This window comes from Capsicum annuum, chromosome 6, assembly GCF_002878395.1.
Source record: "Capsicum annuum cultivar UCD-10X-F1 chromosome 6, UCD10Xv1.1, whole genome shotgun sequence".
Taxonomy (NCBI): Eukaryota; Viridiplantae; Streptophyta; class Magnoliopsida; order Solanales; family Solanaceae; genus Capsicum; species Capsicum annuum.
This window is the reverse complement of record NC_061116.1, coordinates 65,232,581-65,248,949: the sequence shown is the minus strand read 5'-3', so window position 1 is coordinate 65,248,949 and position 16,369 is coordinate 65,232,581. Positions and strand designations below refer to the sequence as shown.

Sequence of the window (16,369 nt, the reverse complement as noted above, 5' to 3'; positions counted from 1 at the left end):
TATGTCTCTCCCCTTCTTTCCCATGGAGACCTACATGCCAAGTTTCCAGGCGCTAACCTTTATCTCGAAACCCACCTCGCTGCATGCCCAAGTTCCCCAAACACTAGAGGTAGAAGGTCAAGGAAGCACAAACACATCCCTACTGGAGACTCTAAAACAGAGAAACGAGGAGATGGAACGATTCCTAGCACTCTTTGGGAAGCCAAGCTTAGACATCTTAGCCCTAGATAAACTTCTCATGAGAGAGTTCAACGAGCCATTTAGTGCAGCTACTTTAATGTACCTTCCTCTAGAGAAGAAGTTGTTCTCTCCGACTCGGAGGAGCAAAAAATGCCCAACACCCCCGGCAATACTACTGGAGCCAATCAACATGACCTTGGATCCCCTCCAGATGGACAAAGGGAAAGATTTGGTGACCCATTCCCCCTATAAACAACTCCCATGAATATCATAATCTGGAATACTAGGGGGGGAAATAGCTCCAACTTCAGACGCTAATGTGATGCTATGCTCAAGCTTCACCATTCGACCATACTAGTCCTTCTTGAGACAAAGATGACTGAGCACAAGCATCTCACTAATGCCCTTGGATATGATACCCAAGTCCAATCTTCTGTTATTGGCCTCACTGAAGGTATTGTAATCATATGGAAAGCAGACTACGTGCACCTAGATAACTTCACTGTCACTGACCAGGGCATCTATGCCATCGTCAAGGTAATCTCTGACCCTAGTTCATCTTCTTGGTTTTTCTCTACTATGTATGCAAGCCCGAACCTTAATAATAGGCATCGTCTCTGGGAAGAGCTTAAGCATATTGCTCAAACCCACTCTGGGGACTGGCTAATGGGAGGAGACTTCAATAAAGTACTCCTAGTAAAAGAGAAGTTGGGAGGGTTAAGTATTAGTAACAACAGGACCTCCCTCTTTAAAGATTGTCTTGATAACTGTGGGATAATAGATCGTCTAGGGTTTAAGGGGTGCAAATACACTTGGACCAATAAAAGATACAAAAGCAAAAATAGTCTTATCTTTGAAAGACTAGATAGGTGTGTCGCAAATACCTCTTGGATAAATCATTTTCCAGAGGCCTCTGTCACACACCTACTTCGAACGAAGTCAGATCACTGTCCCATGCTCCTTAGTCTGACTAACTCCCCTACTTGCACCACGGACAAACCCTTCAAGTTTGAGCCCATGTGGTGTACCCATCCCGATTTCCAAAACATTATTGATACCAACTTCAATGTCCATAATTGCCTTACCAAGGCAATTTACTTTTTCCAAAAAAAGGCTACCTCTAGGAACAAGAATGCTTTTGGAAATATTTTTCACAAGATTAAAAGAATCTTGGCTAGGCTTGATGGTATCTAAAAGTTCAAGCACTACCATACTAGTGTTTTTCTCCAAAATTTGGAAAATGACCTCCTCTGTAATTATAACAGCATGCTCTAGTCAGAAAAGAACTTCTGGATGATCAGATTCAGAAGAAATTGGCTCTCGAATGGGAATGCCAACACAAAATTCTTCCACACCTCCACCATGATCAGAAGGAGGAAAATAAAATTTTCTGCCTTAAGGACAATGTAGGAAAAATCATCACTGATAGAAATGACATCATTGACCACATCTTTGCTTTCTACTACCAACTCTGCACTCCTAACCACACTAGTAGTGCCATCATTGGGCCCCTTTATCAAGATATCACTAATACTATTTCCTCTGGTCCGAGGCCCAATCTCAAAGGCCCTCTAAGGGACACTGAGATCATCACAGCTTTGAAAAGGTTCAAGCCTCTAGACCTGATGACCTTCACCCTCCTTTTTTTCAGAAATACCGGGGTATTATAGGCAATTTCACTAAGACTTTCTACCAAAAGGTATTTGAGGAAGCTAAGATCCCGGAAGGATCTTATGACCTTCACCCTTTTTTTTCAGAAATACTGAGGTATTATAGGCAGTGCCACTAAGACTTTCTACCAAAAGGTGTTTGAGGAAGCTAAGATCCCGGAAGAGGTCAATAAGACCCTCTTATGACTCATCCCTAAATGTTCCAATGCCTCATCCATCAAGAACTTTAGGCCCATCAGCTTATGTAACACTTCTTATAAGTTGATCACCAAAACTATTATTAATAAAATAAAACCCATCCTTAGCACTAGTATAGTCCCTACTCAAGCTAGTTATCTAGCCAATAGGAGAGCGTCCGATAATGCTATCATTGTCTAGGAATATGTCTCCCACTTCAGAAAAATGATGGGCAAAAACCACAACATGATGCTAAAGATTGACCTGAAAAAAGCCTTTGATAGGCTTGAATGATCTTTTATTCACAGATCCCTCCATTTCTTCAACTTCCCCACCAAACTCATCAAAATCATCATGTCTTGTGTGTTTACTAGCTCTATCTCCATCCTTATTAATAGGGGCAGTACCTCCCCTTTCAATCTTACTAGAGGTATTAGGTAGGGTAACCCTATATCACCCTACTTGTTCATCATTTGCTTGGAAAGGTTGTCTAGAGACATTGACAGTCAGGTGGCCTGTAAAAATTGGACCCCTGTCTCCATTACCACTAGTAGGCCAAAACTCTCTCACTTGTTCTTTGCGGATGACCTCACGCTGATTGCTAGAGATGACAGGGCCAACTGTAATGCAATCCTCTCTACCCTCTTCAATTTCAGTAGAGCCTCTGGGCAGAAAATTAACGAAGCCAAGTTCAGAGCCTTGTTCTCCAGCAATACCTCTAAACAAAATGTTCTAAATGCTCATTGGCCCTGGGCATTGATAGGAGCACTGAGTTTGGTCAATACCTTGGATTCCCCATTTTCCAAAAAGCCCCTACTAATGTTGACTTCCAGTCCATCATTGATGACATGACCAGTAGACTAGCTGGTTGAAAGTAAAAAATTCTCAACATGACTGGGAGAACAGTACTTGCCAAAGCTACTCTTAGCAGCATGCCCACCCATATCATGTAGTACATCAGGATCCTTAGCAAATTCCTTCAAACTATTGATTAAATCCAAAGGGACTTCATTTGGGGATCTAATGCTGATAGGGGAAAAATCCACCTCTTAAGTTGGGACACCCTAAAAAGCAAGTACCATAAAGGGCTAGCCTTGCATGGAGAATAGCTAGTAATCCCTCATCCCTTCGGGGAAGAATCCTAACCACCAAATACCAAAGGACAAATAGAACTACCTCCACTAATAGGGTAGTGTCTAGAACTTGAAAAAATATTCAACAAGGAAGAGAGTGAGTTTGAAGAAAATGAAAGAGGCGGTGTCTTGAAGAAGATGAAAACGGGGTAGGGGTGGTTTTCGTTATTATTTTTATTTTATTATGAATAATTAAATTATATCTAATAAGTATAAAATCATTAAAATATTTCATCAGTACTTTTTGTTTTAAAAAAATAAGTTTAGTAGGTGATTCTGTTTTTTTCCTATTTATGTGGCTGTAGCTAAAGATAAAAAGAATATTTTAAAATTAAATTATTTTTAAGGGATAATACTCACAAAAATACTTGAAGTTTGACCGAATTTTCAGTTGAGCATATTGAACTTTGCGGGGTCATATTACCCCCCCCCTAAACTTTCTTTTATGTATTTTAATAACATATATCTGCCAACTTGGATAAGTGCGTGTAATTCACACGTATTGAGCGCGTGATAGTGATAAATAATTGTTATAAACTCTTTTTTTTGTCAGAAATCCTCTCAATTTATTTTATATATTTTTCATTAAATTCCTTACCTCCTTTCTTCTACTGTTCTTTCATTTTCATCTCCCTTATTGAAGGTTTTATCTCCATTGTTAAAGGTAAGATTTTGTTTTGTTTTCTCAACAATTCCAGCCATAATTCTCATAAATTAAAAAAAATTAAAGCGATGGTGAGTGCAATTTTTTACGAACTATGATAAAGTGGAGGACATTAAGAATGAAGATTAAAATTGATTACGGTGTCGAATAAGAATAAGAAATGTGTAATGGTTTTGAGTTTTGGGTTCTGTGTAGTGATATTTAGAGTGAAATGGCTTGTGAGTGTGGTTTATTTTTTGTTAATTTGATCTGGGTTGTAATTTTTTTTAAGAAAATTTTTTGAATGGGTCATCTTCAACACAACCTCATTTTCAATTTTTCATTTTCTTCTCACGGTAATTCACTATGAAACCTGAAAGAGCCATTGTCATTTTCAATGAAGAAGAAAATCAATGCCCTATTACTGTCCACCAAACATTTGATGAAATGTCAAGTTCAAATTTGACTTATAAAAGTGTGGAGCAGAATGGGGAATGGTTGCTGCAGAAGAAGAAAATGGAGAATGGAGCAACCAAATTTCAAACATTAGGAATCAAGATTTTTGGTGAAAAATGATAAAAAGAATAAGAATGGAAAAGAAATTAAATATAAATTAGTTTTAAATAAAAAATACACGTGTCAATACATCATTGGCACATATATTATACTTTATACTCCAAAATTAGGTATAACATTTTGAGGAATTAATTTCACTTTAAAAAATATTACGAATAGTAGGAACAATATGCTCAACATATGAGAGTTAATATTTTCGTGAGTATTATACTATTTTTAACCATAATAATGTATCTTTTTAAGGATGGACCGAAAAGTAGTGTGCGTCACCATTGATACATAAATAGAGGGTTTAATAAGATCCTATTCCTAAACCTCAAAATCAACAGAGTTCCAAAGGATGTTTACGAAATGGAGCAGAGTGATTTCCCAATTCGGCAGAGTTGGGAACTCCGAATTGGGAAGACATTTGTGTTCATTTCGGTGTCGAGATTATTCTAAAGTTGCCGCCGTTGCTGAGCCTGCTCTTGAAAAAGTCTACAATGTTAATCCGCAGGTTTGAAACTAGTTAGCAGTATTATACAATTTTACCTGTGCAGTTGAACCCTTATTTTCTTCGGATGTTACTTAATATGGCCACGGATTACATTTCCTCATTGCGTTTGGTTTATTTGATACTAAACAAGATTGATTTACACTAGGTTTAATGATATTGTTAATTAAAATGCACTTTCGAATTACAAAAGTATTAGGTGATTGCTTCCCATATGTACTAGCCTTGGTGGATAGAGTTAGTATCATGTGGAATTACTCATGGTGTGAAAGACCCAACACCACTGTTATTGAGAAAAAAATTCAATTTCCAATTCAAACTAGGGGATTTCTTTTCCCATCTGTCCTAGCTTTGATGGACAGAGTTATTTGGTACCTATCGTATCGTGGAATTAGTTGAGGTGCCGAACAGTCCTGGACACTACGGTTATTAAAAGAAAATAACTTTCGAATTTGTTGGTGTTTTGAGTAACTTATGACCATTTAAGCTTCATGCCAAATTTGACAGTTGTAGTTACGTGATTTACCTACAGTACAAAATTAAATCTGAATGGAGTTAATACATGAATCAGTTCTGTAAGTGCCCCCTTTAAGTTGGTCTTTGTATAAAATGGTATTATTACTCCGCATGAATCTGTTGCTAGGAGCTTAATCTTTGGTTGTTCAATAGTTGTGATTTCACTGACTTTGTTGTGGGAGTTAGAAGAAGATAGCTTCAATTAATTAAGTTGTTGTCATATATACTGAACAGAGATTTGTTTGATGTAATTTGCCAAATCCTTTTTTTTTTGGGGGGGAGGGGGGGGTTAACTAAATTTGTCCAACTTTTGGAGTGTTGCTAATTGACTTCGGTCGCTTGAGTAGGTAAATTTGAACAAGATGTTCTGGTCTAAGCCTCATTCACTGGCATTAGCACCTGATTCACCATTCAGAGTTGAAGATCCACAATACGAGGGCTTTAAGCGCTTTATGTTTAAGCTAATGCTGTTTTATAGTAAGCAAAGCAAGTCCATTCGAGGGGCAAATGTTATTTATCAGCGTGTTATTCACCAAGTTGATAGACCTGCTATGTACGATGGTAAATTCGCTCCTCAATCGTCATTGCTATTGCTTTTTGCTATGTGCCAATGGTCAACATGTTTAACTTTATATTATTTTATAAGAAAAAATAATACCAATGGTCCACATCTTGTGCCTTTTCTTATTAAATTCAGTAGGATTTTATAGTTAGCCTATATCTGAAGTGAAAGATTCAGTTTAATTTAGGGAAATGATCTAAAAGCTGTTTGAAGATGGTTCTTGAAGTTTATTGACAGTGTCTTTCCTTCTTCTCTGTGAATTCAAGTAGTTATTGTTCTCCAGTGCTTTGGTTTTGAGGTGTGAGTTTCTGCATTAAATTTTGAAACTGTTGTGCATTAAATACCTCCTTTTTCACATTGCTGATAGACAACCTGTTCACAGTATCTGGTTAATCCTTACAATCATTTAAGCACTGGCAGCTTGTATCTCTTAAGACTTCAACCCAGCTCGTTTTTGCTAATCCTAAACAACACTCTTGCCTGACTTCTCCCATATTCATGTTCCATGTGATATTTCAGAAGATTATTCAGCTGTTTGGGGTCAAATATGTCTAATATGATATCTTTTTCTCGTGACAATACTGTCATTTAAATAATTTGGACAACAGCAACAACATGCCCAATGTTATCCCACAATTGGGGTCTTGGGAGGTAGGATGTACCTGTACATAGACCTTACCCCTACCTTTGGACAAGCAAACAAATTGAAAATTGGTTATTGAATTTGCCAGTTGCTATTTCATTTTCGCCAGCAGCCCTTACTTTTCTTCTCCATCTTTAGAAAATATAGTTACCTTTTGTCCCAGATTAGCCATGCTAATTAATGTTTATTTTAGTTGTCTGATGTGTGTATTTATGTTGCATGCAGTATTTAGCTTGGAGAAAACATTTAAGACCACATTTTCGTTACTAGTTATCCATATGTGGCTTTGCTTGCGACGCTTGAAACAGGAGGGTAAGGAAGGTGTTGAACTGGGACAGTACTTGTATGAGATTTATAATCATGATGTGGAGCTGAGAGTTTCTAAAGCTGGGGTAAGTTACAGAACACTGATACAGAAAATCAATTCTATAAGCAAATGGTGCTTTTCGGCATTCTTTCTGTTTTCACTAAGCATTATCTGGTGGAAACATGGTTCTTATTTGAACTATTATCTCGCTGAGTATAGCTTGAATTTCTAATTATGCCTTTGTCATCGAATCAGCAAAGTCCGGGTAGTAATAAAGCTGTCAACTCTTAGATATGGTGTTTCTTTAGAAAATTTGGGTTGGAAGTTGAAATATATCTAAAGCATAAATCACGATTGTATGCCCTTCATAAAAAAATGATAGGAGAAATGAACAAAGGGGGGAAAGAGTGACGATTAGAATTATAGTTATGGTCTGTCATACTTATCCAAAAGAATTCTTGTAAGCTGTTGTATAACAAGACTGTAGTGCTAAGTAGGGGACATCCTTGATATAACAAGGCTGTTGTATAGAAATCTACAGTGCCTAAGCTGGGGGCATCTATGATTTTTCCAGGCATAAGCTTCTTTCATATAACAAGACTGTAGTGCTAAGTAGGGGACATCCATGATATAACAAGGCTGTTGTATGAAAATCTGCAGTGCCTAAGCTGGGGGCGTCTATGATTTTTCCAGGCATAAGCTTCTTTCATATTAATTCTTACATTTGAGAGTTTGGATGGTAGTAAATCTAACTGATCACCTTCCTTGGTCTTCAGCTTTGATTTCCTCAAAAATCTTTTACTTTTGTCTCTACCCTTTTTATTAATGAATTAAGGTGTTTCATTAAATAATAAGGCATCAAGAAGATGCAATGGTTCATCTCTACTTTTTGTTTTTCCATTGACACATATGATATGACAACTCTGGAGGGTTTTCTTACATTTTTGGCTTTCAAACGTTAAATTTATCTCAGGTGACCTCCCCCGCTCTGTAAACTTGACTTGTCTGCTGCTTGATATTAACAGCAAAACTTGATTCTATGTTTAAACAGATCGATTGCTATTTCCATGGTCAGTTTTTTTGCATTGTCCAACAAGCAGTTTTTGAATTTTTCAGTATAAGGCAGCCCCTTTTAATTCTTTTCTTCTTTGGAAAAGCTTAAATCACCGAACTTTATTTGCTTCCATAAGACAGTAGCTTTGAAAGTTGATACTTTTGTAAAATCTTGCCACCATTTGTTATGCTCCTCCATATGTTAAATGTATCTGAATGGTCCTCCACCCCTCCACTCCCTCCCACTTGTGCTCCGTATTATCCGTAACTTTATGATGGTTGATTCTCCAATCTAAATAACCAAATTCACTTTCCTAGGAGTTCTATGTTGAATGCCCTAAAATCTCTATCTCTAGTCTCCCTTGTTTTCATAGGAGAAGTTATTATTTCCCATTTTGAAGATTGTTTCCTCCTCACTCTTGTCCCCACAAAAAAATTCATGAGATCGTTCCAATCTTTCAACCACAATTTCTCGGGCACTATGGACGTATAATAAGTTGGGATACCAGACAGAGAACCCTTGATAATGTCTCTATTTCCCTTCTCGAAAAATCGTTGTGACCTTCTCCTTTCAACTTTCTCAATCATGGATTTTGTTTAACATGAGGTTTGCAATTTTATTCCCGTGTATTTCCAAGATGGAATTCTATAATTGTGATCTTAGTGGAAGAAATCTGCAAGAATAGGGAGTAGGAAAACTACGAGATGTAGATTTTTGCAGAAACTTGAAAAAGTGGGAGATGGAGAGCTAAATAGTCTGTTGTGTACTATAGAAGCAGAGAATTTCACTTATGGACCAAGACTGTTGAATTGGGAGGGGTAAGAATGGTATGTTCATAGTCAAGTTGTTCTTTAGTAGATTGCTGAAAAAGGAGAAAAGAGACATTCTCAACTGAGCAATAGCGATCCCAAGTGAACCAACGAAAATAGTCTTTTCTCTTGGACAGTCATATAGGGAGCCATCCTGATGGCCGATTATTTGTTAAGAAGGGTAGTCTACATTAATGGTGCTTTGTGTGTGAGAAATCTGGAAAGGATGTAGGCAATCTATTGCATCATTTGATTGATTCCTTTTTCTACATGTCCTCGGAGAATTTACTCTTGAAAGCGTTGTATGTTGCTACTAGAGGGCAAAGGAATTAGCTTATTCCCATTAGCACATAGATTATGGTGTGGAAAGGTGGAAATTCAGAAAGAAGCAGCAGAGAAATAGAACATGGGAAGCTGTTCTGTTGTCACTAATGTGAACAATATGGAAAGAGTGGAACATAATAACATTTGGAAGAATATAAAATTCATTGTTAAAAGATTTTTGTGATTTTTTTTTGTATTCTGTGTATGACAACTAAATTCTCTTTGTAAAGAATCATGCTTTTGTGTAAGAGTCTGTACTTTTGTATAAATCTCATACGTGGGGGCTTCCCTGTTCACATGATAAAATAAATAACCTTCCCACCCTACCCACCCCATCCACCCACCACCACCACCACACCACCACACACGCGCCAACCAAATAGACCATGTTTTCATCTTGGTTTTGCACAATTTTTACTCACTTAAATGGGAAAGGGAAGTTTAGTATATGACTGGATAAGCAGCTCCATATGACGACCCTAATTTATCTTTGTCCAATTATGATTTATATTGGGATTACAGTTTTTATATGGTAAAATAATTAGATTAAGAAACTAACTTGTATGCTTATATTCTGTTCTTCCAAAATTGCAGGTTAACTTATTGTTGATTAAATGGATGAAGGATTTAGAAAAGATATTTTATGGTAATCTTGTTGCCTATGATGCTGCGATGCTTCCTGAAGCCAAGCAGGATGAGTTGCAGAATGTAATTTGGAGGTAAGGCAATGAAATATTGGTTCCGGCTCAGTATCTACCTTATAAAAAGAATTGGTTCAGGCTCCACAACTTATTTGAACTTTGCGGGCCTCTTTTTTGTTTGTTTTTTAAGTATTTCAACAAATGAAGTTTGCAATCGAAACATTTTTACACGTTCATTATATAGATTGTTACCATTTCAAACTTAGCAGACTCTGCTCAATTAGGATAAGCTAAAGGATGCGTAAGTTTGTAAATACTTATTTAGAGTGTATGAGCGGAAGTTTCCAGACCATAATCACATATAAGACCATTTCAAACTGCAATATTGTTACAGTCATTGAGTTCGCCTGAAACGTTTCTAAGCGTAGCCCTAAACTATACATGATTGAAGGTTGTAAAGTTGTTGTCTGTTTATCAAACTAGAAATAATCGCGATTGATAAATATGCCCTAGATTGTGTCTTCAAGAGATAATAATGAGAGAATTTGTGATGATCTCTTTTTTCTTTCTTTTTTTTTCCCTTTTCCTGGTAAAGAGTTTATATTGAATCTCTTATGAAATAGTAAACAATTCTTTTAAGCTTGCAGCAACTGATGATGGAAAAGTCAATTTAATGCATCACTTACATCAAGTCATTTTTAACTACAAGCAAGCCACGACTGTTAAGGATTAATAATCAAACTAATCATCTAAAGTCAATTGCCTTCTCCCTTGTATTGAAGCATAGCTGAAAGCGTTATTATTCTACAATGTGCTTCGCTCCCTAAGGGTAATTATACAGAAGTTGAAGCCTTTGCCTCATCATTTTTTCCTGGGAGTTCATTGAAAATGCCAGCTTACTATCTTTTTAATCTTTAAATTGCCCATCTTTACAAATCCACCTAAAAGTTGGAGAGTTCTCTTGACACTCACGCTGCCCAATGATAGTTCCAAACAGTTGTTGTAAAAGGCGCTCGCCACGTTGCCAATGGAGAATGTCGAGGCGAGGCATAGTCGCCTCTTGTCATCGTGGCGCTGCGACATCCAAAGGGCGACAAGGCGACAAGGCGAGGCGACAGTGGCGTCGCCTTCTTAATTTTTTTAAAAATTAGGTTTTTAGGGATAAAAACTAAGTTTAGGGCTTATTTTCCAATTTGGCTCTACCAACTTACTCGATTGGCGACTGTGGCTGCTACCATTACCATCTCACAAGTGCGACTTCGACTCCGGCGACCGGCAGCGGCTACTCCGGCGACTCCAGCTACTCCGATAAGTATTGATTTCTGGTATTTTTTTTTCTTTCTTCTTCTTCTTAATCCGGCGAATGAACTGGTGTGTTGCATACTGTTTTTTTTTCCTTCCTCTTTTTCTCTTCTATTTTTCCTCTGTAACAGTAATACAGTGTTACACGGTCACTTTAACAGTAAGATAAATGTATTATGTAAAAAAATCTTTTTTTTTAATAACTTTATAACATAGTATGATAGTAATATTCTAACTAAATGACTTGATCATTAACAGCTATTTCAATTTCAGTGGCGTCTTAATCTACTTGATCTATCTACCATCTATTTTTAATTCTTAAATTGAAATATTTTCTAATATATTAGTGCTATTGAAATTTTGATCATTTATATATTATTTTAATTTTCTTATATTAATTGTCGCTGGCACTTTCAAAAGGCATTCGCCTCGCCGCTCGCGTCGCCATGTGGCCTTTCACCGTCCAAAACACTGGTTCCAAATTGTAGGTGAAACTTGGAACTAGCTGTTGGTTGTTATTGCAGCTGTTTTGCAGCATGATGTTACTGTGGTGTTGTTATAAACTATGGTTTGATGTGGCTTAGGAGAAAAGTATACATAAAGACAGTGTTATATCTGGTAATCTGAAATGAGTGAAGTTCTCTTCATAATTCCCTATTTCAAGCTTAAATAGATCGCCATTTGTTTACCAGTGACAATTTTATGTGCATTTCTTTTATTGTCCTTCTGATGTTTTATGTTGTAGGAATGTCTTCTCTGATGATGGTACATCTACGCCAAGTGATGCTGCTTTGCTTCCTGTCCAGGCAAGTATATTTTTGTATATATACTGAGAAGCTCCTCTTGATGCAATGTCTAGAAGTAAACACTTGTACTGGAAGCTGCTTGTTTTAGATTTTTAAAAAAATGTCAGAGGTTGCATGGAAAATGGGTTGTTAGAAATCCTTTTGTGTTCTTTTTGAAAGATAGAATTTATTCTCTTTTCCCCTTCAGTTGCAATTAGCTTTCTCCTGATATTTACTCCAAGAAACAGAGTAGTTTTGAGGCTAGTGTGTATCATTTTTTGATGCTATATCTTTTTAGTAATTGTCCTTGCATTTAATTTTCTTTTTATTGGGCTGTGTGTTGGAGTCCCACATCGGTGGGTTAAAGGATCCTTGGTCTCCTTATATGGTCTTGGGCAATCCTCCCCTCATGAGCTAGCTTTTGAGGTTGAGTTAGGCGCAAGGTCCATTTCTTTATCACTGTGTACCTAAGGTATAGTGTGCACCAGTCTGCATACTATTCTTGTATTTCTTCACAAATGTTGCATTTAATTTGTTTTTGGTTGAACTCTGTACCTAAGGTGTACCTAAGAACTTTCGGCATGCCCTGCTTATTGCTTTACTACTATATAGAAGCATGAGTTAAAAGGACGTCCAAGGGTAACAAAGTAATTTCATGCTAACAAAGAAACTCTTTCCTATACTCTAGAACCCTCCGTTCACTTAGTGCTCTTTTTTCTTAAACCTATATTTCGTATCTGCCATTCCTAAGCTTCTCAATTCTTCTTTCTTCATCTACTCAATTGTTCTTTACCATCCTGCTTTCTTTTTCAATCTTCTCCTCGTTTCTAACTTTCAGGTTAGTAGCTACTCTAATTTTTGTCTGAATCTTCTTTTTTATTTGTATGTATTGTACTCTTATCATGTGAAATTTTAAAGGCTTATAAAAATGTTGATAATCTTTTCACCGGAAACGACAATGATGGGATGTGATTGCAGGCTATGTCAAGGTATGTTCGCAGAGAATCCAACTGTCTGTCATTGACAGGTACTAATTTTGCCTCTAACAAATACGTATAGGTTGTTTGAACTTTTTAACTGATGGCTTTAATGCTCTGAATACACAATTTACTGTTTTCTCACTCTATTTTTGTGATGTCATGTTCCACGTCTGCAAACCACCCACCATTTAAAAGGAAAGATATAGAGGAAAAAGGAAACGAATTACAGGATGCCCTATTGCTATCCAGTCCCCAGTTTGGGGTTTGAAAGATGCTTACCCTGGCATTCAGAATGACTCAATGCTTTAAATACTTTTGAGCTACGTTACTCGGACTCTCCAAAAATGCCAATGTGTTGGATCCTCCAAAAATGTGTTACTTTTGGAGGATCCGACACGCACCCGTCGTTATTGTTGAAGAGTCCGAGTAACATAGCTCTTGAGTACAATAAAACAATTTTGTTAATCTTCAATGCCTTATCAGTCCCCATGAGATATTTTCCTGCATTTCATTTCAAACGTTTCCATGAGTATCTTCTATGAAGCTCGACGGAGTGGTTAGGATGTTTGATTGTGATTTTAGTTATTATTTCTGTGGCAAGACATAGAAGTCGCTGAAGTGATTCTTCGCTAATGTCCAATTATTTGTGACGATGTTTTGCCTAGGGCTGCCTGCTTTAGGATTGGTTGACTTCACTCCAACCAGTCAATTTTCATGCTTCACTTGATAAAATGGGCAAAGGTTTCATAGGACATTGTATTTGTCTGTGCTGAATTTCTGTCTTTTCATGCCCATATTCGTGATACCTTGTTAATCCTAGCCTTTATCACCTATAGCAGCCCCATTTTCATATGAACCATGTTACGGGCACAAAAATACCAAGAAGCAAGAGACGAATCTTATCTTTTTAGAATATGGGTGCATCACTAGAAAAAAAGGAAAAATGTATTAATTGGGAATTGATGCCAAGTCCTCTATAGCTAAATAACTCAACATTTAGCGAAGTGCACTATTTAGCCTTCTTGTAGTATGGGATGATATTTTACCAATTTTAGAAAATATATACACAACTACCTAGTTTTATGAGAGACCTTGGGTTCACGTGCCCCATAATTTGACATATAAATTCACAACTGACAAGAAAGCTGAGAAATTCTGATACATTTTTTTTCTTTATGGAATCCTTATTCCTTACTGTTAACCTGCAATAAGATAAATTTCCAGAACTATCTTTACAATGATAATGCTTTTGGTTTGACAGATAAAGTGTGTATGTTTTCGGGAAACTTCATGTTCACCTCATTGGGAAGCACAACTGCTGATACAGTGTAAAGAGGAGAGAGATCAAAACCAGACATCCAGGCTTTTTGTCAATGATATATTATAAGAAAGTGCAGATAGCTAATTAAGCAAGAGATGTGACATCCACTGTTCTCAGCGGTAAGCTTGCTTACCGTAGTGTGCCAGTTCCTGGGTTTGAATCAGCCCTTCAGCGAAGTTGGGGTGAGGCTGCCTAGATTATCCCTTCCCCGACACCCACTATGAACCGGGCCAGCCCTTTTTTTTTTTTTATGTGACATCCACTGTTCTGTCTTTAGTAAACTTGGTATAAATCTGAAGCTGCCGGCTTTTTCGTTCCCCAGTTTGAAACTTGGATAAAAATATCCTACCGTCAGATGCTAATTGCTTTGATTTTAAATTACAAAAGTAATATACGAGAGTCCAAGATTTGGAATTATGGAAGTGTTGCGTTGTGTATTTCTGTTTTTGCTTTGCAGGAAATTTATGAGGGGTGAGTTACTTAAATTGATCCTGGACACAACCTTGACTGCTGAATGCTGATAATGATTTATGTCAAATCATTCTATAAGTACTCTTAATTGTGGTCCCATTTCTTAATGAAACAGGAATTCTGGAGTAATACCACACTTTCTAAAGCGTATATTGTTTCCATGACACTTAATCTGTTCTGTGCATTTTCGTTGAATGACCATTTCTTTATCATATTATATGATATGGGCTTCGCCTGGTTAGTTTTTGGTTGAAGAATAGCGAAGCTAGGAAATCAAGATAGTTTTTTTTTTTTTAATAATATATCCGTGGTTTCCGGGTATCGCTTTGCGAATCCGACAAGCTGTACCCACCGCCCCCCGCTGTTTCAAGGCGGAGCTCCGGCTAGTTCCACGGGGCCTTGGATGCGCGACCGGTTTTCAATGCCTCCAGAGGCCTTGGTGGGATTCGAACTGGCGACCTGAAGGAGGCCCTGGTGGGATTTGAACTGGCGACCTGAAGGACTTTGTCCTCAGCCCTTTACCAGCTGAGCTACCACTCAGGGTTAAATCAAGATAGTTAAAACAGAGGGGAAAGGGTTAAAGTTTTCCGTTAACTTTGAAAAATTAGCTAAATATATCATTCGTCATACTTTAGAGTTAAATTTACCTTCATTGTCATACTTTAAGGTTAAATTTACCCCTTTACTTTGGAAATTTGGCTAAATATACCCTTCGTCATACTTTGGGGTAATTATCATTCGTCATACTTTAGAGTTAAATTTACCTTCATTGTCATACTTTAAGATTAAATTTACCCCTTTACTTTGAAAAATTGGCTAAATATACCCTTCGTCATATTTTGGGGTTAAATTTACCCTTGATGTCATATTATGGTGTCAAATTTGCTCTCGTTGTTAAGAAACTTTTCATATGTATCATTTTTTAATAGAAAAATTTAAATCAACGTTAAATGTCCCATTTTTTAGAAATAAAATATATATTAATCTAATCGGTTCGATCCAAGTCACAAAAAAGACAAATAAATATACCCCTTCAGTTCTGTTGGTCAAATTTTTCTAATGAGATTAAGCCACTAGATATTTATCAAGTGTATAGCTCATGAAAATTGATCTGCATCAGTGCAAATACAAAGAAATATATCCCCCTCCCAGTTCATGGATCTGCATCAGTGCAGAGCTCATGAAAAATGACACTTGACGGTCAAATGCAATAGATTATATCCATTAAATATTTCTCTGGGTAATTTAGTTAAGAGGTTTCCCGATGTGCCAATCATTACATCTCTTTATTCATATATCTCTATATGCAATTTAGATTTACATAAAAAAAATTTTATGTCATTTGCTCAGAAAATTTATTCACTAGTTCTAGAATGTAGATGCATATAGAATTGCATATTAAATTTTGAAATTTGAACATAATCGAACAAGAGCAAAATTTATAATGAACATTTTCTGTAGTTTCATGCTTCTCCGTATTCCGTATCGTTGTATGTTTTGTTCATTTGTAAACAACATATCAGTGTTGCACGTTGAAAGAGTAGTATTTTTATTTGTTGGAAAAATTCGACTAACAGAACTGAAGGAGGGGGATATTTTTGTTGTGTATTTTTTGTGGATCAAATCGAACGAATTAGATTAAGGTGTGATTAATTTTTAAAAATTAGGCAATTTAACGTTGATTTGGATTTTTTCGTTAAAGAAAGGATACAAGTGAAAAATTTCTTTAAAATGAGGGTAAATATGACCCCAAAGTATGAAATCGAGGATAAATTTGGCTCG

At 36.7% G+C, this 16,369-nt stretch overlaps 1 protein-coding gene across 1 annotated transcript; it reads left to right on the top strand.

Moving 5' to 3' along the window:
* The first annotated feature begins 4,329 nt into the window (after window positions 1-4,329).
* LOC107873369 (ubiquinol-cytochrome-c reductase complex assembly factor 1) lies at window positions 4,330-14,533 on the top strand. Its single transcript, XM_016720205.2, has 7 exons — window positions 4,330-4,875; window positions 5,736-5,949; window positions 6,819-6,985; window positions 9,682-9,806; window positions 11,776-11,836; window positions 12,794-12,842; window positions 14,057-14,533. Exons 1-7 carry the CDS (start codon window positions 4,720-4,722, stop codon window positions 14,125-14,127), a joined length of 843 nt encoding a protein of 280 aa, XP_016575691.1. The 5' UTR covers window positions 4,330-4,719; the 3' UTR covers window positions 14,128-14,533.
* Window positions 14,534-16,369: the final 1,836 nt, after the last annotated feature.